At 33.4% G+C, this 22,537-nt stretch overlaps 1 protein-coding gene across 3 annotated transcripts in view; it reads right to left on the bottom strand.

The window, feature by feature from the left end:
- Dhc16F (Dynein heavy chain at 16F) overlaps window positions 1-22,537 on the bottom strand; it is a 383,439-nt gene that overhangs the window by 30,054 nt on the left and 330,848 nt on the right. For all 3 annotated transcript variants that reach the window (XM_067269011.1, XM_067269009.1, XM_067269010.1), the window contains exons 61-63: window positions 18,217-18,407; window positions 11,391-11,484; window positions 6,821-7,061 (exon numbers count right to left, since the gene is read on the bottom strand). In XM_067269011.1, coding sequence (XP_067125112.1) covers window positions 6,821-7,061; window positions 11,391-11,484; window positions 18,217-18,407 — 526 coding nt within the window. The remainder of the gene's footprint in view (window positions 1-6,820; window positions 7,062-11,390; window positions 11,485-18,216; window positions 18,408-22,537) is intronic.

Below are 22,537 nucleotides of genomic sequence, written 5' to 3'. Positions count from 1 at the left end.
ACCGCATTGTAGGAGGCCTACCTGTATTTGTGATAAATAACTTTATTAATGTTATTTAAAACTGAAATCTATCTACTACAAAGAGATATTTGTTATCTTTTTATCTAGTATTTTAATGTTAATAGATAAAAAAAAAAGTGAGAGAAGCCTTTATAGCTCTATTACAGTAATGCTATAAATAGAAAAAATAATTCTGTTGAACTGAAAACCAGAATCACACTGTACTGAATTATTTTTTCTATTTTAAATAGGTTTTAGTATTTTTTTCTTTTTTTTTAATCTTTAAATTACACTGCATAAATACCACTTATTAAACTTCTACAGTAAAATAATTTATATATCAGGTCAGTCCATAAGTTCGTGCGTATTTTTCGTAACGACGGTCGATTTTTTTTCAATTTTTCATTTAAACGCTCTAATTGCTCACAATACATTTGAGCTGTAATTGCTTGATTAGGTTCTAACAGCTCAAAGTGAATTACACCCGACATATCCCACCAAACAGACAAAAGAATTTTTTTTGGATGCGACCCACCTTTTGCAGTGTTTTGGCTGCTTGTCGCCATCCATCCATTGTTTTTTTCTCGTCACATTATTATAGAGGATCCATTTTTCGTCTCCGGTAACCAGCCTACCAAGAAAAGGTTCTAAAGCAATACGGAATAAAAGAGACGTGCAAATGTTTACACGTTGTTGTTGGTTAGCTATTGACAGTTCGTGCGGTGTCCATTTTCCTAGCTTTGAAACTTTTCCGATTTGTCGTAGGTGTCTATGAACAGTTCCGTGGGATGAATTTAAACGTTCCGCAATTTCGTCAACTGTTAACGATGGTTCCGCTTCGACTAGTGCAGAGAGAGCATCGTCGTCAAAGTCAATGGATCTTCCAGTACGAGCCTTATCCTCCACACTAAAATCATTGTTTCTAAATCTCTCAAACTACTTCTGCGCAGTCCTTGCACTAATTACGATTTGATTATGTACAGTATTTATTTTTTTGGCTGCATTTGTAGCATTCTCACCACTTAAAAGTAAAAAGTATAAAACATGTCTTTTGTATTCGTCCGTTACTTTCATTTTAATGAAAATAAACAACTGAAATGTTCACAATTCTGAACAGTATTATATGAATGAGATCCAATTTAACACTTCGGTGTAAAAATTATCACATTAGACTGACATTTTTAACAGCAAAACAAAATTTTTCTCGAGGTCATAAAAATGCGCACGGACTTATGGACTGACCTGATATATAAAACAAATTTTATTACTAGGTTTAATTCAAAGTGAATCCATCTAAAGATGGAAGTATTTGAATGAAAGAATTGAGAACTATTTAATAACAAAAAGTTCTCGTTGTTTCCAAGAACTTGTTCTAGATATTCAAATACTTCTCAGATGTGATCGTTATAAGTCAAAATGATAGTGAAAGAGCCAATTTGAATACCAAAAAAGTAGTCTCTCACTCTGCTGTTTGAAATTCCAATTGAATTCAGTACCACAGAAAACAAAGTTATTCTGTGATCTGACTTCTTGAAGAATTTTAATACTGTAATTAACTTTAATGTTACCAACAATGCTAATCAATTTGTTATCAAATACTTGATACTAGTTAGTTACTAACTACTCCATATAAGAAAAACTGGTAGCATTGTGTTACCTTGTTCTCACTTTTGAATGAGAACAAGCACAAATTGTTCTTGAGTTGAATTCAATACAAATTGTTCTTGAGTTGAGTTCAATGAGTTCTTGAGAACAAGCACAAATGATATTTGTGCTTGTTCTCAAGAACTCGATTCACAGAAACTCGTTCATTCTGTGCATTCAATTTGGTTAATTCCAACAAAGACTAAGATTTGAAATTGTCCTCAGAACAAAGTTTGTTGTGTTTGTGCAATGACCTTTATACATAAAGGCAATTTTACTTATTTGTCAATGAGTGAAATCTTAATTCTCAACATTGGACAGCTTTCTTGCTTATAATAAGATTTTGTAGCTGTACGCCATATATTTTTGTACATATGTATCATAGATTTAATTAGTTTTAATAATTTTCTCTTTTTCTTAATCCTTCCTTCTAACTTCTTTTGTTCATTGTTCTGGTTTCTCGGAACAGGGGCTTTCCACTCCCCACCCACAGGGGCCGTGTGGGACAAAGACTTCGAGTCGAGGACAAGTTAAATCTGGGTCACAAAGGGTCACTTTTTCTCTGGCCGGACACGAAGAAGCACGGACGAAAACAGCGAGCTCGTGAGACGGAATTCAACGAGGGCCGAATAGAGAGCCGTGAGGTGAGGATCCAGACTGTAGAATCAGAGACACCGAAAAGAAATTATAGTAGAAGATATATAAAACATTGATGAACCCAGAGACACGCAGAACAAAGCATCAGCCGACATCGGAGTTCAGCAAGAACAAGGGTACCCCACTATTCTATCAATTCTTTTCATTTCCCTATCTCTATACTTTTCTATCTTTAAATTTAATTTAGTTAAGGATCGCGCGGGTTTGATTAGTATTGCCGGGCAAGTAGTTACCAAGAAGCAGTGGCGTGCCGTGACATTTGATGATAGGAAAGTCGTGTTTCTGTAAGAAGCCGACTTACAGGGGCAATCAATTAATTGCGCGTCAGGGCTCGTTCATATTCGTTTGTTCGATAAGCTAGTAAAAACCGTATACATCTTTAAATGTATTTTTAATAGATTATCTGACGTACTTAATAAATAAGAAAGTTCAATATAATTACCTCCGTTATTAGATTCAATAAATTCCCTATGCCCTCTAAATGCCAATTCTCGCTTTGAGAAAAAACATATAACTTCTATTAATTTAGATATATCTATTAATCGTAATTATCTCGTTATAATTTTCAATATTTATTTTATATCCTCTACCAAAGTTAAATTCTATTCCGCTTTGATTTCCAAATTGCTTCAATTTTACGAAAGAATCGTCATTCGTCATAAATTTTAACGTCAAAATGTCGAAATTCTTTTGTTGACGTATTTATGTTTAATTTAGGCATTGGTCTTTCTCTTTTAATAATGTTTTCTTTTTCATTATATGGTCTTGAACCAAAACTTTTTTAAAATAAATTTTTGAATCACTAGCCACGATATAAGGGCTAAAATTAAAATTATAAAAAAAAACTTACTTAGTAAAACAAAATGTGTGACGAATATACATGCTTAGTAAAAAAAATTCTTCAATTGTTTGAATATACTTTTAAAGAAACTTATAATTAAATATAACTTTGTGAAGAAACGTACATAAAAATAACAAAATATTCTTTACTTTTTAAATCTTAAAACAATCAACTTACAAGTTAGTGAAATAGCTCCCTACGAGTGGCTAATGAATGAAATCAGAGATGATCCAGGTAGGTGTGTGCGTGCCAAATCCCGAGGGTGCCGATACCGGTCAATGTCGAATGCCTCTTTTGTCGCATTACTAGTATACCTCAAAGGACAAGACAGGGTTGTTGTAGATTTTAAACGTTTCTCACCATAGCTGTAAAAATCTAAATATGTTAAACTTAACAGATTGTCCGTCGTTCGTTTTCTAACTAATTCGTTTTAGGACCAAGTGTTCACGGAAATTTCCAAAATTTACAACTTTTCGGTCACTCTCATTGAACTGGAAAAATTTCTGTCTTTATTACATCTAATATTACAAAGAGATCAGACCCCACTGTACTCGGCAAGAGATTGGTTCAGTTAAGCTTCTGTTTAAGTAAAATTTCGGCTCTTTCATCAGGGTTTTATATATGTTTCTAATTCTCTAATCGCTTAATTATTTAACTACTACTTAAGTGGAAATAAATTAAAACCGGTTACTTTGTACCTGAATATCTGTAGTCTTGGGAAAACAGTGGAAAGGCAAATTTTTATGACAACGGATATATAAATCGTAAATTTAAGGAAAATAAATTCTAGAGCTTTTTTTTGTACCATTGTACGTCTCATTCATTAAATTTGGTTGTAAATGATGCTGCCAAAGTAACAGTTAATTTTTAACACTGTACTAAAATTGTACACGTTTTTTCTGCATCCCTTTACAGATGGGACGTACTAAATCGTAATATCACCGGTTTAACATTGAAATCCGTAAGTAATATAAGATGGGAAAGCGGAATAAACGCAGAATAAATATATCAAATATTTTAATGGATTTTTTTTAAAACTCTTGTCAACTATACAGAACTATCATAAAAACATGCCAGTAAACTCCTATCGGTTGGGTTAAGTTATAAATCTAGTCTAGGGTGGGCAACCTTTTTTATAACGTGGGCCAGAATAAATTTTACGTTTTTTTCCGCGGGCCGTAGTAGTTAATCGACGCTTTCTTGTGACTCGTAATTTTTTTAGTCTGCAAATATGAAATAAATAAATAAAAAGTTAATTACTACATTTATTTCTCTTATCGTTTTCAAAAATTACAAAGAATTGGAAAAATAACTATTAATTAGTTATTTTTCCAATTTAATAATCTATTAAAGATCTCACGGGCCGGATAGAAACTTTTCGCAAGCCGTAGCTGGCCCGCGGGCTGGGGGTTGCCCACCGTTGATCTAGTCTGCTCATGATTCACATAATCAGGCGAGGGTGGCCGAATATCTAGCAGGCGGCTAACAGCCCACAACCGCTCCGGGATATAAAGTCGGACTCTTTACGCGTGTGTTGCTTCTACCAGCTAAACCATGACGTTGGTGCTCTGTAAAGCGCATGCGCCAATGCCTATAATCTGGCTGCTTGGAAGTTGACAGGCAGGCGGCTAACAGCCCACAACCGCTCCGGGATATAAAGTCGGACTCTTTACGTGTGTGTCGCTTCTACCAGCTAAACCAGGTGAGGTTGGTGCATTGTAAACCGCATGTGCTAATGCCTATATAATCTGGCTGATTAGAAACTGACCCGGTTTCGACATTCCTTCCGCCACCGAATTATTCGAATATACAATAGCGATCTTATCGTTTTTTTTCACATGTAGTATAGAAATTTGTAATAAGATACATAATGCAGTTATAATAAAATATTAATTTTAATTAATTCAAAGTACGTTAAAAATATGAAAATTTATATTTTATAAAATACAAGGGAAGGTCATTGGAAGGTGGAAGCGACGCTTCCATCGCTTCCAATGACGGCACGCCACTGCCAAGAAGGTAAGCTACTTGGGTTATTGTTACCATCGGACAGTAACAGAAATTGGACCAAGGGAATCCAAAAGAACTCATCTGTATATATTTGTTTATCGCAAAATTAAATTTGTTTTAATTGAATTCACGTGTCTGTGTATTCCTATCACGCTTCACAGTTCACAATTTAACATAAAAAATAGCTTCATTCTAAATAACTTTTTCCATTTAGGCAGGTTTCTATTTTATTCAGGCTATAGTGTATTATGTAGAATATGTAATCAATTATATATCATTCATTAACTAGGACATCATTGCACAACTTTGTTGTATCGTGACAGAATCGAGGTGAAGCCAGAAAGAAAGAAGCAATCCTTATATCTGCCAGCAATGGGAGACACGATCCTCGCACTAGCTGGGTATGAAAAAATGATCTTGCACTTGCCGATGCAGAGAGACAAGAGACGATCCAAGAACAAAGCAATTGATGGCGATTGCTTTGTTCTTGTGGTTGGTTTGTTTATTTTTTTGCACCTATTTTTCGTTAGGAGCATGCAATGCCATTTTTATTTTTGATCCCCAGGCCTAAATTCTGTTAGGTGTGCTCAGTCACATCAGAGGAACAAACATTGTAATTTTAATACCTTTGTACAGTACATCAAAAACAGTCACGGACTCCTATTTTTATATTTAAATGGGTCCTCATTACATTTTTTGATCCTTCATCACAATTAATGAAAAATGGCAAAGTTATATCAAAATCTGCCCATTACATTTTGAGAATGAACTCAACTCTATAAGCCTACAGAAGGCAAGCTATAGATAGAGGAACATTGCACAACTTTGTTGGGCAATTCGTGTGATATAGCTTTGTCATGCAGGCTTGTGCTATACATCTCAAAAACCTTACATCTCAAAAAGAAAGTTATGGACTCCTTTATTTTATTAATTTTTTAATTCCTTATTGCAATTAATGGAAAATAATAAAGTTTAATCAAAATTGATTGAACAGATTTTGAGAATGAATACAGTTCTGTAAACTGCATAGAAGAAGCTTTGTTAATGCTCCATCTCAAATATTTAGATTTAGTAAAATTTCAAAATAATGCAGTCTCCTGTTTTAATTGTTAAACCAAGTATGCATTTCACTTCATTTCAATAAGCATTTATCTATAATCTCTAAAACTGCTATTACTTCTGCTAATTTGCATTTCTATATTTAATCAAGCAATAATTGTAGATAAAACATTGCTTATGATTACAGTATCATTTTGTTAATTTTGGATGTCTTTAACTGAAAAATTTCAGTATTTCAAATTTTAAACTTTAAAATGTTAATATACATGTTACAGTAAAAATGCGTTTTAACTAGTTGAAACTAGTTTTTACTGGATGTCATTGTTATAACTAGAATTTACTGCTAGTCAAAAATGAATTTGGGTTAAAACTAGTTTTAACTAGACAAAACGGGTTTTAACAATGACATCCAGTAAAAACTAGTTTCAACTAGTTAAAACAACTGTAACATATATATATATATATATATATTTTTTTTTTTCAAAATTCAAATCGTTCAGTATTTGTTAAATAATTTATATTTAAATCATATTTTGTTATTTCCTTTTTTCACTTTAATAGATTTTAAGACATTTAATGCTATTATTTTAAAATAGAAGTTTTACACACTATTTTTTTCAAATAAATTGATGTCTAGATCTTGAAACGTTCTTTTTAAATTGCCACGTAGACCTTTGGGAGGTTCACTAATAACTTTTATGCTGTTTTGTAAAACTGTAACGGGAAATGATTTCGACGGCATCGAACTGAGAAACAGACGGAAATTTTCATGTATTTCCTTTGGACGTTCGTAAATTTTCTGAACTATCGTCTCCAAAGTTACCATCCATGACTGAGCCAAATGACAATTCTGAAAAATTTATAAATGTATAATTAAAATTTTGTAATATTGATTGTATTATATTAATATTATGTGGCTGTACGCCTTTATTTATGTATAGTTTTGTGGCTGTACGCCTTATTTTATGTATAGTTTTTAGTTTAATTTATATTCTATTTCTATCAATCTATCCTTCTTTCCAATTTTCTTTGTCTCTTTGTCTCGAACTTCCGAGAACTCGGACCTACCCGTAGCCCACCAGGAGGTAGGGGAAAACAATAGACGGCAACGAGCCTGGAGGGAAAGGGAACGTTCCACCTGACATTCTTTGGCTGGACACGAACGAGGAAAGACGTGTGGCTGTGAACCTCGAGGGTGAGAGTTTGGCGAGCTCTGAGAACAGGGCCAAAAGGAACAGATCGAGAAAAGAATCTGATCACTGGAAGAAACCGTCATAGTACGAGAGAAACCAGAAACTGGAAGAAACCGTCATTGTACGAGCATACGAGCATTATAGATCGAGACAAGGATCTGCGTCCAACAACAGCCAAGGAATTGAGTACCCATCTATCCTATAATCCTTCTTACTTCCCTTTTTTCTTCTATCCCTTCCTATTAGTTTAAGTTCGGTTAAAATTCGTGCGCGTTAGTTAAGTAAGATTGTCGGGCGGCATTTGTAACGGGACTGTACTTGCGGATTTACGGTTACGAGACGAACACCGAGGAACAGCGGGAATCCATAAAGAATTTGTATTATTTATTCCAACGCGAAATTAAATTTATTTTAATTGATCAACACGTGTACGTGTTTTTCTTTCGCGTCGTACTTTTAACAATTAAAATGATCTTTGAATTTTTATTTTATCCATTCTTACAAATATATTTTAATTTAGAACCTGCACATTATTAAAAAATAATCAATTGTAATTCTTAAAAAATTGAAAAACAATACAGGGATCTATAATAGATATGTGAGGTTAACCGAGGGTAGAAAATGGAGGATGATTCCTATCTTCTCTACCTCTTAACGGCACAAGACCTTGAGGTCCGACCTCGTTGTCGGAAGGATGATTAGGGCTCGAGCGGTCAATGATTAGTTACGGATTTGGGATCGAAAGATCCCGTTTACGTCAGGAACTGACACCAATCTATCAAACTTCTCGCGGATAGATACGCGTTACTTTCCGAATTGTGGGATGCCGGATGATGGCAATGGAGGAAGAAACGCACACTCTTCTAATATTAAACAAAAATACCCATTTATTTTGAGATTGATAGGGAATACATCAATTAACATATTTGGAAGTATTTATATCATCGAATCGAATTATTAAACCACGTCTCGAGTGATTGGAGAGAGAGAGTTTACAAAACATCGCGAGTAGGATAAATACCTTAGTGATCCTGAGATTTGCACAAGTCCGAGGAACGAGAGTTCGCTTGAATATAAGAGTCAATGGACTGTAGATAGATGGGATGGACGGCTTCAACGGCGGGGACGATAATCCACGACACACACACACTTGACAGTTGTCGAAACTTTTTCTCTCTCTGCGTCATTGTTCGTTTTCCTTTTATTTCGGAATCTCGGGTTCGAGATTTTGTGAAGTACGTCAAGGGTGGAAGTCCTTTTGACCAATGGTGAATTACATGATATAATTATTTTTCAACAGTTAACTCATCTTCTACAAGGAAGTATTACCGTGGAAACAATGGTTTATGACAAATTTTTACGAGAAAATTTGTCGGGTGTTTTTCCGTTTTTTGTTTCTGTGTTTGATTTAACCCTAACTTTCGAAAATCGGTTGGTAAAATAAAATAAAAAATTTAAATCGAATCTCGTTATTCTTATATTCGGGCCTTCACAGATACGTTAACAGTATTTTCATCATTTGAAAAAAGATGCTATTTATATTATAAAGTTAAAAATAGTTCTTAACGCAGGAACTGACAACTGTTTTTCAAAGTCTATCACTTAACACCAAACTTAATAAACACCAATATAATTTAACTAATTTCCTGATTTAAATATAGTTAAAGTTTTGTCATCAGGCTTTCTGTATTATCACAAGAAAGGATAAAAGACCACTATTGTGAAAGGGCACTTCCTCGAGGATATCGATCGATCAACGTGAACCTGGGTACTTTCTATCCATTTCTATATACTTTCTATCTTTCCTAAGTCTATACGTTTTCCTATTATATTAGTTTTAAGGTAGTTATAAGTTTAGTATTTAAGTCAGTTATAAAGGTTTTATGTTATGCATGCGTGTATTATTGCTTGTACGCGAATAAGTGGCAACCCCTTCCCAGTGAGAATACTCAACTTGTGATCAATTGTAAATAAAAAAGAAAAGAACCATGTTCCGAGAGCAATAAAGGAATATTCAATTGTATACATAAGTTTTTGTGTTCCTATTTATAACATTTATTCACGGACTTACAAATCTCTCGATACGAACAACCACAATATAATGTAGTTCCATGTGTTATCTACTACTCCGATTCATCTACAAAGAAAATTGGATAGATCACTTAATTATTCTTCTACCTTGGGTTTGCGTATCAATTTTTTGAAGTCAAAAATAATAATCTTTAGACAAGGTGGAAGGCTGAGAAAAGCAGATAAGTTTTTCTTAAATGAAAGAGAAACTAATATTGTTAATGAAGTTACTTATTTGGGGATTCATTTGTTAACTACTGGTTCATTCCTAAACTATATTTCTTATGTTAAAAGTAAAGCATTCTCTAAAATAAATACAGTTATTAACATTTTGAGAAGGTTACCCCTCCTCTTAAAAATTAATTTTTTTTATGTATGGAGTTAAATAAAAAAAAATAATGTAGTTCCATTTAATTCTTATAAATAAAATATCATGTGTAGTATATATATATATATATAAAGATAAAAAAATCTTCAATACACATATACAGTATATTGAGAATGTTTTTCTTTTTAGTCTCATCTGCAAGTTAGGAAAAGTTAAATTAATAAACAAATTACATTTCTAATATATTCTTTAAAGAGACAGACTAAAAGAATTAGAGTTTAAATGGAAATATAGCAAGCAAACAAGCATATCTATTTCTTGTCAAATGTAAACTAGATAATTCTTAGAAACATCTACATGCATACACAAAATGGAAATTATTTAACATATATTTTGAAAAAGAACATTCAAGAAAATTTCCTCATTTGTCTAAATACTGGAAAATTGTTATGAGAAATAGATTGAAATATGTAAAGAGCATGTGTCATATATGACACATGTATATGATACTTTTCAATGTATCTAGTAAATTACTGTATCATAATATCATATCTGAATGTAAAATCATTTGAATTTCATATGAAAACTATATAGAAAATTTTAAATGGTTTTCCAATTTAATTTGCATTGGAAATGCATTATAGAATTATTAGTATAATAATGTTAATTAGATGATGCCTAATGCTCTAGGCCAAATTACTTGACATTTAATTAATGAAGAGTAGCATTATTATAGCCCAATGCAATCCAGCAATTATTTGGCATTAATCTAAAAATTGGGTTAATGGATGTTTATATTTGTAATATTAGTTGTATTCATAAAACAGGAATTAAAGGGAAGAGATGAAGAGAAAGGTAAAAGATATAAGTAAAGACGAAATATCAATGTATACCATATTTTTATTTGTATTCTTCATTATAGTAATTATTATCCATGAAGAACGTGATGTACTGTACATAAATTGATAGAGTAGCCATCTGAGCTTTTGCCCATCTATATTCGAATATCTTATTATACATTATCTCCAGAAAGTGCCATAAATAAAAATGATGACCCTGCAGTAGAGGAAGTGTATTAAGTTCTGCAGTTGCTCAAATCGGAATCACTCTTCATTGAGCAAAAACAAGTAATTTGCAGGAGCCTTAGAATTGTGATTGCTGTGGGAAGAATGATGATGGATATACCATAGAGAGTATAGGAAGATTTTGAATATCGGTCGGATGTGTGTTGTGCAACATGAGGTGCATGCATTGATAAAATGTAACGGTCAAATGCAAAACTTGGATGGTTTTTCCAATGTTTTAATGTATTTTACAATGTTTTTGGATAATAATTAGAATAAGTACATATAGTTGTATAATTACAATATATATGCAGTTTTATAAGCAAAATTATTATTAACCAGAATTATAATTTTGTTTTTTAATTTTTATGGTAAAATTTATAATTATACTTAACAATAATATGAACATGTAAAATAATTGATTTATCACTGAATAACATGAATAACAACATGAAACCAACATGAATAATAATAATAATTATTATTATAACTATTTTAGAATTATAAATTCATATTATTCTTACTTGTAAAAACACCCAATTTCCATTCTTTTTTGCATTGTTAATAATATTTTCTGCAACAGGACCTTGTCTTTGGCCTAAGGATACCATATATATTCTAAAAGCAATAAACAAAAACATTATTTAAGAATTGGTCTTTTCTGTGTACAAGTATATGATGTAAATAAACTGATAGAAAAGTTTGGCACAGATAACAACATAAGATCTTTTTTATATTGAGAATTTATAACAACTGAATCAGAAGAAGATAGCAAATTTGAAGAAAATATAATATCACAATGTAACATTTGAATCAATTCATGACTCCAATTCCAAGCTAAGTTTTTGAAGCATCAAAAAAAGTAAAAGCAACAGTATAAAAATATTGTTTCTTTTATTTTTTTGATTGATTCTATATTCTTAATTGCCATTCTTTTTGTCATGATTTGCCATTCACAGACAAAAACAGATATAAGTCTTGTTTCTCAGAGCAGAGCTTTGAGAAACAAGCCTTGCTTAACCACCAAACTTGTACAAGACAAAAAAAATGGGAGTATAAAATAAAATATTTGACTTTTTCTCACAAGTTTACTCGACAACTGGAAAAGAGTTTTGTTAATAGTTCAGTTTGGTGGTAGTTAGCCATCTTAGGTTCTCGAGTTCAAACTGTTCTCTTAGTATTATTTACTAGCTCAATAGTCACAGACGTATTCACTTTAATTTCTTTTATCTCAGCTCTTTTGACCTCACTTTATACATGGGTGAATAATTAGTTACATACATTAATTTGGTGAGTCAATAACGACTATAAATTCCTCATGTTATTTTTTCTTATTCTGTTTTGTATAAGAAATATTTATATACACTTGGTCCAAGCTCATTGATAAAAAAAATATATAAAAAACCATTGTATAACATTAGAATTATATTGAGACTTGTAAAGAGAAAGATAGAGCATAAGAGATTAGTCGCAGCAGAAAAACCGAATTTTTTCAGCTTCTGTAGAGAGAACAGCTGAAATGATACAGATACAACAGCAAGATATATAACCATTGGAGGACTTGAGACTAACAGAGAACAAGCAGATGGCAGAAAAGTCACATGTTCGACTTTGCTGGGTCATGTGTATTAAGATGTATAAATTTTATTGTATTCCCTGAATGTGGCTTTGTAGGACAAAAAGTTGCAACTATGATTTAATTTTGTTATTTACATTTATAGTATGCCTACTGTTTTATATATAAACAATGTGCATACTACAAATTAGTTACAATACATTATACATTACAAATTGTCTTTTTCCTTAATATTTTTTAATGTTCAGAACTAACTATATAATTTTAACTTGTACTAAATTATTAGATGCTTACAATATCAAATAAGCAATTGACAGTTTATTGTTATAATATATTACAGTGGTATGTTAAATATAAAATATTAATTTTTACCATAAGAATTCATCATTTTTAGAGAATTCTTTTAATTTCTTTTTCTGGGTTAACCTAATGGTAAAATTAAAAGTATCTACTTCTTCAGTATAGACTTCATTTTTAAAACACAGCTTAAATTATAGCCACTGAATTTATTTATTAATTTAACAAAACAAAGTTCTTTGGTCAAAATTTCTTAAAAAGAAAATAATTTTTCATGAATATGAGGATATTAATATAAATTATTTTAAATAAATCTAATTTAAAGTACAAATTAATGTCAAATTAATTTTTTCAGATATAAAAACTTTTTCTGAATCGAATGATGAAGACTGTCACTTCTTGGAATTTTCAAACAATAATTATAATTTTATATAATAAATCCTGATTAATAAACCAAAAAATATGAGAAGAATAATATTCAAAGTTGAGATTTATATAAAAACATTATCATTACTATGTTGGGTTTTGTGAGTTATACTCGGTTGACACCAGTGGCTGTGTACTATACCGGACCAGAGTCAACACAGTAACCAAAACAAAACAGAAATCAAAGGTGTCAGTGTGTGTGTCTATATTCAGGAATTTCCTAACAATATGACATGTATTCAATATAATGAGTGGCCTTCTATAGTGTGATGTATGTGTTTCTATTCAATTGTAATGTGCCCAGGCTTTTGTGTAGCTGTGTGTGGTAGACGAGAGAATGAGAGGTACAATAAGCACTCTATCCATCCTCCACAAATGCCTTATCTTCTGGACAAGTTCTGTGTACTTGCCCAGAGGATAAGGCACCTGTCCAATGTATAACTTTAAAAAAAATATGTGAGTACTGGGATGACATATGTGTTTATTGCTTTTACTGTGTATTTTGTATTTAGTTGTGTTCTGAGAATTGCATTTAACCTACTTTGGTATTCTTTACTTAATCTTTGTTTTATTTGTGCATGTTCTGTTAGTTTGGCCTGTTGGAATCCTGAATACTTGTAGAACTCGCCCTCTTTCATGGATTCAATAATATCTCCACTTTCAAATGCAAAATCTTTCTTCAGGATTCCTTTTTCTATGTGATCTTTCTATGTGTTCTATGTGTTTTGCATTTATCTAGGCCAAATTCCATTTGTATCTCCTTGATGTATGAATGTATGAATGTATGATTTGTAGGAGTTGATGAAGTTGTTTTGTCATAAAGTCTTATGTCATCCACGTACATGAGATGTGACAGTTTACACTGTCACATCTCATGTACATGGATGACATAAGGGACAACGGGCGATCCCTCAGACGTTCCCACGATGTATGATCAGGGATCTGTCAATCAGGTCGGGAATATGACAATTAAATCGTCTCGCGCACCCATTCCTCGCCACCCCAGTCTTGTTTACGAAATAAGTCATTGATTTAACAACTTTAGCTCGACAGCCACTTTGCCGATGGAGGGGAGGAGTGAAATCCCAGCCTCACAAATTTGTAGTGTTGGAAGACATGTAATTGGTCTGCATTGTGTGGAGTCTGTGGTATTGTTGTTTTTAGGTTTCATGTAAGTGATGCTCTGAGTAAGAAATTCTGGAATGTCTTGTGAATTGATGATGATGTTTGTTAGGTGTGTGGCAATATGCCATATTATTGTATATATTAGATATAAGTTTAGTTTTAAGTTTTCTTTCTTCTTTGTTCTTCCTTTTGTTTTCTCGAATTTTCTATTAACATTCCCTCCTGTGGGGTGGGGTAACCCTTTTCATGAACCATGTTAACAATGGGAAGTGAAGTCCCTGAGGCTACTAGAACGATAAGAAGGTTCATTCTTGGGTCAGACTCTCGATGAAGGTAGACGTGTGAAAGTTACGCTTCTGCTCGTCGTCTTGGAGGACAAAGGGAGACAAAGATGGCCTACAGAAAGAGAAATGACCCTGCTAACATAAAGAGAGAGAGACAATGTCCGTTGTATAAGAATAATCTTTGAAAAGATCCAAAAAAGATCAGAGAGAAATGATTTTGAGTGGTTCCTCACCAGAAGAATATCAATAGCAAATAGAGAACCTGGGTATTCCTTCTAACTTCCTCTATCATATTAAAACTTCTTGCTATTCTTCCTTTCCTTTTTAGTTTATAATTTAGTGTAAGTTAGTCATAAGATTACAAGTCTATCTTTTCTTATTTGTCGCGAGCATGTTCTTTTGTTCGGTATTTGCTCGATTCCTCACCCCAGTATGGGATATTGTATAACATTAAGAGTTGGAATCCAAAAGAATCCTGTATATTGCTAATCACGCAAAAAAAAAAAACAAATGAATAATTGTTGTTATTTTTTTTGTGTACTGTCTCTCATGGACTATTGTACACTCATGTGACTATCATAGGTGTTTAGCTAGTTCATGGTGCAGTGATATAAACTTTTTGTACCAGAAATTATGAATGTTGTCTACATCAGGTGTCTTCCAGGTGTGTTCTGTTCACAGCATAGTGAATGTTGTGTATGTTTATTTCAGCACAGGGCATAGTTGGTATGTTGTAAAACTTTTCGTTCTCCTCCTCGATCCAACCTGCATCAGCATTGTGTGTGACAACACTGGACCAAAGTGAAGACCAATATGTTGTGAGTTCTTCTGTTGGTGTGCCACATTGCTGTGTATCAGTGTTTGTTGTTACCAATTTGTCTGTAAAAGAGTTTTTCATTGAAAATAATTTATTTTCTTGTTTTTGTAGCGTATATGTTTTGTCCATTTGAGTCTATGTACTGTACTTTGGCTGCAAGTTTTTGTTTTAGTTTGTCGATGTATTCTGTAATGTGTGTTGTGATGTTCGTGTTTTGTGTACTTTTATTTTCTCGAAAATGTTTTTGAGTTGTTTCTTTAATTTAGGTGTTATGTTGTTTTTAGTGTATTGTGTCAGCCTGCCTAATTGCTGTCTAATGTCATTTATTTGTGTTTCTATTCTTCTCTGCCAGACAGGCTTGTGATAGAACTGTGTTTTGTGTGTATCTGTCTGTGATTGTATTTTCAGTCCATGGTGTGTCACTACTAGGGTTTCTCAAATGGGATCCCATGATCCTGGTTGTTTTTTTAACCCGGGAAATCCTGCAAATTTCTTCAAAGTTCACTTTTGTCTTATTTTACGTTAAGGTTGTGGATATTTTGCCAATAGAAAGTATAATTAACTCATAAATTGTCAGAATACATTTGTATTTATTAATTTTACACCTACTTATTAGTTTTTTTAAATGTTTGCTCGTTATGGCATGTCACAAATTGCCAATAATCAATATGTAGCTTATTTGTGGCAGGACTCTGAAAATCCTTTACTTGTCAGAACCTGTAATATCTGGAATAATTGTGCTTATGCTGTCTTAAGTTTTAACCATGCCCAGTAGCTTCGATAACTGCATAATGTCAGATTGTTCAAATTGGACCAGGATACAGACGAGTACAAAGTCTGCAAGTATGAAGATTTTTGCATAAATCTGATTATTAAAGACAAATGAACTGCGAATTATCGGGCTATAAGTTGGATGTTTCTATTAAAGCAGATGAGGTAAACAAATCAAGAATACTAGATAGCAAAAGAAGTACTACAATCTCGAAAACAAACTAGAAATCTTCCAGGCTACAGGTGAAAAAACACATAATATCTGTTTTCTGTTAAATGCAGTAAACACGATTCCACTCACATCAATTGAATCGGAAAAGGCATTCTCGGCAGTGGGACTTTCCATTACTAAAATAAGAATCAGATCGAGTGATCGAAGTATTGACCATCTTTGCTTTTTAAAATCTTATTATAAAAAATTTACAAGAATATTTTGTATTATGTTTTATTTAAAACTGAAAATTACTTTTTAAGTTAGAAGTTTGATCTAAGTTCATTTTTTTAAAATTTTGAACTCAATTCAAAGCATTTTTTTTTTGTTGTTGTATGCAGTTTCCAGCAAACTTTAATAAATTTTTTCTATTTGTGAAAATTTCTACGTAATTCAAAGATAATTTTTAATATATATCTTACACAGCATTATTAACATGATTTTGGAGGTTGCAGAATGTATTAAATTACTTTAAAAAATAAAAAATAATTATATCATTTGATTTCAAGATATTTTGTATATCTTAAAAATAATTAATTCTATCCCAGGAAACAGTTCACTTTTATCCTGGAATCCTGGGACAAGCAAAAGACCGGGAAATGACAAACTCTAGTCACTACTGTGTGTGCCCTAGCATAAACTAATGTATGAGTCTGAGAGTGTAGAAATTGAATGAATGTAGTGTGGTAGTAAGTGAGTGTTTACATAATTTAGTGTTTTTCCTACTTCCTTTGATGTGTTGATTTTTGGTATTTGTGGTCTTTGTGTGGGATGTATCTGTATATTTAGTGAGTGTTTCCTGAAATATAAGTGAGAGCATAGTAACTAAATCTATGTCTACATTATCAGTGGTGGATGAGGAAGTGTCTGTAGTATCATAAGTGGTAGTTGTTGTATGTGTGCTATTATCAATGCTTGTTGCTGGATTATCCTGACAGATTATGTTATCTTCATTAATGTTAGATATTTCTGTCTGTTGACGTATTTGATCAGCAACCTGTTGTTTGATAAGTTCAAGTGTTGTTTGTGGGATAAGGTTGTTGTGTATAATTGTTCTTTTTTGATCAACAACCCTTTGTTCGGTGACAGTGAGATGATGATATTGTTGTGTGGACTTATGATATAGTTATTGTCTGTATGCTGTCATGTTTGTTTCATGTTTTGTAATGGTATAATAAATATGAATGATAAACTCATTCATTTCTATCATCCATTTCATCCGTTGGCGTGGTTTTCCAGCCTTTGTGGTCTGTGGATGAATTGCCACAGAAATACCAAGGCTAAGATGGTTCCTCACATCTGTTGAGGACATTGCAGTAACCATACTAGGTCCAGTACTGCTTTCGCCACTGGTAACCATGGGAGACTGTGGCTTATCTTTGAAACGTGAGCCTCTGCCTAACCCACAAATGCAGACCTTGTTAACACGGGCAACGTCCGAGCCATGATCTGGTTACTACCATGATAAATATCTCCACAGAATGTGGGTGTGGTCACTCTTAGCTTCATTTCTCCCCATAGACCTTACTGGCATGGGTGTCCCTACTAGGAGCTTGTGCTCCAGCCTGCATTGCCCTATGGATCAGTAAAATTACCCACCACAGCTAGGTGGTGACTATGGGAGAGTTGTTATTGTTGTTGTTGTTGTTATTATTATTATTATTATTATTTAAAATCAGGATTTATATTCATAAATCAATTTATATAAATTAAAATACGGGAAAATAAAAAACGTTTTTTCTTGTTGATAACTTTAAAAAATTTTTAAATTTATGTACAGAGCATTTCTTTCAAAATAAGTTTGTATTATTAATATATAAAAATAATATTTGTAAAGATATACCTGTCCAAGTAGTCTTTTTTGGAAGCAAATTTAAGAAATGCACTCATGGGATCTGATCCAGAACTCAAAATAAATATTAATGGTGTGATTTTAGACATGTCTTGAAATAATGTTTGCAGATTGATTGGCGAATTTTCAATAAATAATGAACCCATGTGATGAATAATGAATTCAGTAATGGCTGGTATAATCTGAAAAAGTCAATGATTAACATGATAAAACTATAAAACAACAATTAATTATATACATGGTTAATATTACAGTAAGGTCTTTTTTTACATGAAATTGATATATGTGGATTCTTGGCTATGTTTTGGTGGAAAGCAAATGATTAGGTTAATCTATTCTTAATTAATATTATTGAAACTAACTCAAGTTGACAAATGATGCTTATCTGACTGATGTTCAAACACAGAGGACTACCAAATACTACTCATTTGGTGAATATATTGGTTTGTATATTTTTTTCTGAAGTGGTATGTACAATACAGCATAATAAAGTTTTGCTCTTTAGTTCAACATCAGTGAATCAACCAAATTATTATAGTAAAAGTATGTTAAATAAAACACTTTAAACATTTATGCAGCTATTTATAACTAACAGAAAAATGTCTAGGCAATTGTCTGAACTTACTTGGAGTGGAGCACAAATTTAAGTTTTTTTTTTTTTTTGATGACATGTAACATCCATGTGAAACAAGACCACACTTTAGAAAATATTTAATTAAAAATGATTTCAATTTTCATTTGATTTCATAAATGATAAATGAAGTTTGTGTACAGAATTTTTTGTAAGTTATTTATTGTAAATAACAACACCAAACTATACAATTTAACTTTCTAAAATGTGAAAAATATAAAATTTTATAAATCTTAATTTAATTTTAAATATGGTAAAACCTCATTTATTTCACTATATTTGGTGTAAACAATTTCTGGCCACATAAGTGAAGTGGTTGTCAATATGGTGTGGTGTACATGAGGACGTACAAAAAAATACGAAATTTTACACAAAATAATAATATTTTATTATTAATTCACGTGGTCCTTTATACACTATATTCTTTGTGATCCCAACTATACACCGCTGATATATATAACTGTATCTGGTCTGTGCGGTGAAACCGTGTACACACAAAGGGGATTGATGCGTTTACGCGACACTGGTCTTTGTTTGTAGCCCTTACGGAGATAATAAGAATTAACTTAAACTATCTTAAACTAACTTATAATTTAAAAGAAAATAGAAGAGGGAAGAATAAAGAGTAAGAATAAAAACAAATATGCTGGTGGGGGTACCCGGGTTTCTTTCTTGTCTGGTCTTCACTCTTGACGAAATGGAGACTTCTACCGCAGTCACTTGTAGTCGTCCTTTTCAATAGCTCCGATCAAATAAAAAATTTTATATCGCTACACTCTCAGTTTTTTTTTTTTAGTTTTCGTCTATGTCAGTTCTTTTTCTGTAGACGACTTCGGCACTTTGTCTCGATCCGTGACGACGACCACCTTCTTTTTCCGTCCGCTTCTTCTCGACGCTAGCCTCAGAATGCCTCACCCCCGCTCCCTGACTTGCCTCAGGGTTTTTGTTTCACACCTTGTTTCCGGTGTTATTCTATGAAATTTCGTCCCCACCAGCCGGAAGGAAAGACCGTTAGAGAATTCGAAGAAAAGACATAGAACAAAGGATTAACGAAACTTAATACTAGGCTTAACGCTACATATCTATATACAACAATATGGCGTATCGCCACATATGCCCCCCCTTAAGAATCAAACTCCGTAATGCAACTTACGGTAATCTATTTTACACCCACGAAGATTGTACGGGTGTTGACTTATCACATCTTTATTACTATTAACAATTTTTTTCTCGTTATTACCCTCCAATTCTCTCGATTGGTGGTTTCCTACACCTGATCTTGGTTCTCTGTTGGGTGTCCCCATCCTCAGGTATTCATATGGATCCCCAACTTCCAATTCCTCTTCCTCTACTGGTGCTTCCCGCATTTCGCGATGTCGAGGAGCTATTCTCTTACTTTCTTTATATACTGGGGAGTAGCATAGTTTTAGGCGGTCGGTATGCACCACCAATTTTTCCTTTATCCGATTACTACCAAGTTCAACTGTTACAGGGCCTAACACACGAATAATCCTATACGGCCCTAAATATTTTGGGGAAAATTTTCCCGTACCTCTCTGCTTACCCTTTCGAAGCAACCACACCTTCTGACCTTCTTTCCACACACTAATTCTTTTGCCGTCGTTTTCTCTTATTCTGTTTTTTCGGTTCCGCTTTCTCCCCAATTCGTACGCAGTTCTCCTTAACACATTCAACTTATCTACAAATTCGGGACCCCTTTCTTGGCGTTCTACATCCTCAACATTTTCTTCTGGGAACGCGCTAGGAAAACGAGGGTCAAACCCATACAGGAGAAAGGCTGGAGATTCATTAGTCGCTGAATGGGTTGAGTTGTTGTAAGCGAACGCAGCAGGGTGAATGAAACTGTCCCAATTACGATTGTCGCCCTTTGATATCCGGGCAATTATTCCACATATGGTTTTATTAAAACGTTCGCATACGGAATTTGAGGACGGGCGATAGGCGGTCGTAACATTATGTTTAATTGTTAATTCATTACATACCCCTTGGAACAAACCTGAAGTAAAGTTTGCCCCTCTGTCAGATATAATGACGTTGGGGCAACCATACCGACATATAATATGGTCAAAAATTTTATCAGCAATTTCCTGAGCAGACTGATTAGAGATGGGGATTGCTTCAGCATAGCGGGTGTAAATATCGACTATGGTTAATATGAATCTATTCCCTTTCTGGGATGTCTGAAGTGGGCCTATGATGTCTGTAGCCACTTTCTGGAGGGGAAAATCAGCGGTCTCAGTTTCTTGAAATGGGGCTCGGCCTCTATGTAAATTATGCTGCTGGCAGGTCTTGCAGCCCCTGATTACACGCTTGACATGATTTTTTAAATTTTTTATATAGTAATATCTATCGATTATATTACATGTTTTCTCGACCCCAAGGTGGCCAGACAGGGTAGAGCTATGGAAGGACCATATCACACGATCAATCATATCTCTCCCTACACACACACGGGCCCACCTCCTAAGCCCCATTCTTCCTGGTTTTACATTCATAACAACCTCACCGTCAAGTTGGAATTCAGGTTGTTGAACACCACTTGTAACCCCTTGATTGTCAGTTCTTTTACAATTGTTACGTAACTTCATTAGGAAGTCATCTCTCTCTTGCGATTCCACTACCTGCCGCCACAGTTCCTTATTATCAATAACGTTACTGCTCACATCTTTCTCTAACTTCTTATTACCATAATTTGGCCGCGATAGTAAATCCGCAACTTCATTACGTTTTCCTTTTATGTGGTTTATTCTTACATCATAATTTGCTATTTCAGTTGCCCATCTCATTAACCTTTTATTATGGTTATTCATATTATTTAAAAATATAAGGGGCTTGTGATCAGTATGCAATTCAATTTTATATCCTAATACAATCGGTTTAAAATGGCGTAATGCCAAGATTATCGCAAGGCATTCCTTTTCAATTGTGGCATAGTTCTTTTCAGCACCATTTAACTTACGACTAAAATATCCCACAGGATAAAATTTTCCTTCTTCTCGCTGCCCTAGGACAGCGCCTATACATTCATCGGAAGCATCGGTGTACAATTCAAAAGGTGAATCGAAATTTGGATGTTTTAACAGAGGGGGTTTCGACAATATAAGTTTAAATTCTTCAAAACTTTCCTGGCAATCCTTGTTCCAGGAGAATTTTCTTCCCTTTTTAGTTAAGTTCGTCAAGGGTAAGGCAATGCTAGAAAATGTGGGGATAAAACTTCTAAAAAAACCCACCATGCCTAAAAAACTACGTACCCCTTTTACATTACGGGGGGGTTTCATATTCAATATAGCACTGACATTACTAACATCGGGACGTACCCCGTTTTGGTTTATAATATGTCCTAGGTACTTTACTTCACCAACAACAAAACAACTTTTGGTGGGGTGTAATTTTAAATTATTACTATTCAGAGTGCCTATGACTTCGCGGAGTACCGTTACATGGTCATCAAGCGATTTTGAAAACACGACTATATCATCTTGAAAAACGTAACAAGATATTCCTATAAACCTCGCTAAAATCTTCGACATAACAGCCTGAAAAAATCGGCCGCTATTTTTGGCACCTTGCGGAAGCCGGCACATCTGAAATTTTCCCCATGGGGTAGAAAAGGCGTAAACGTGCCTAATTGATGGGTCTAAATTTATTTGGAAATACCCA

The sequence above is a fragment of the Centruroides vittatus genome, unplaced genomic scaffold (assembly GCF_030686945.1).
Source record: "Centruroides vittatus isolate TY-2023 unplaced genomic scaffold, ASM3068694v2 contig_345, whole genome shotgun sequence".
Classification (NCBI taxonomy): domain Eukaryota; kingdom Metazoa; phylum Arthropoda; class Arachnida; order Scorpiones; family Buthidae; genus Centruroides; species Centruroides vittatus.
Note: the sequence above shows the minus strand (reverse complement) of the source record. Positions and strands in the feature narration are given on the sequence as shown.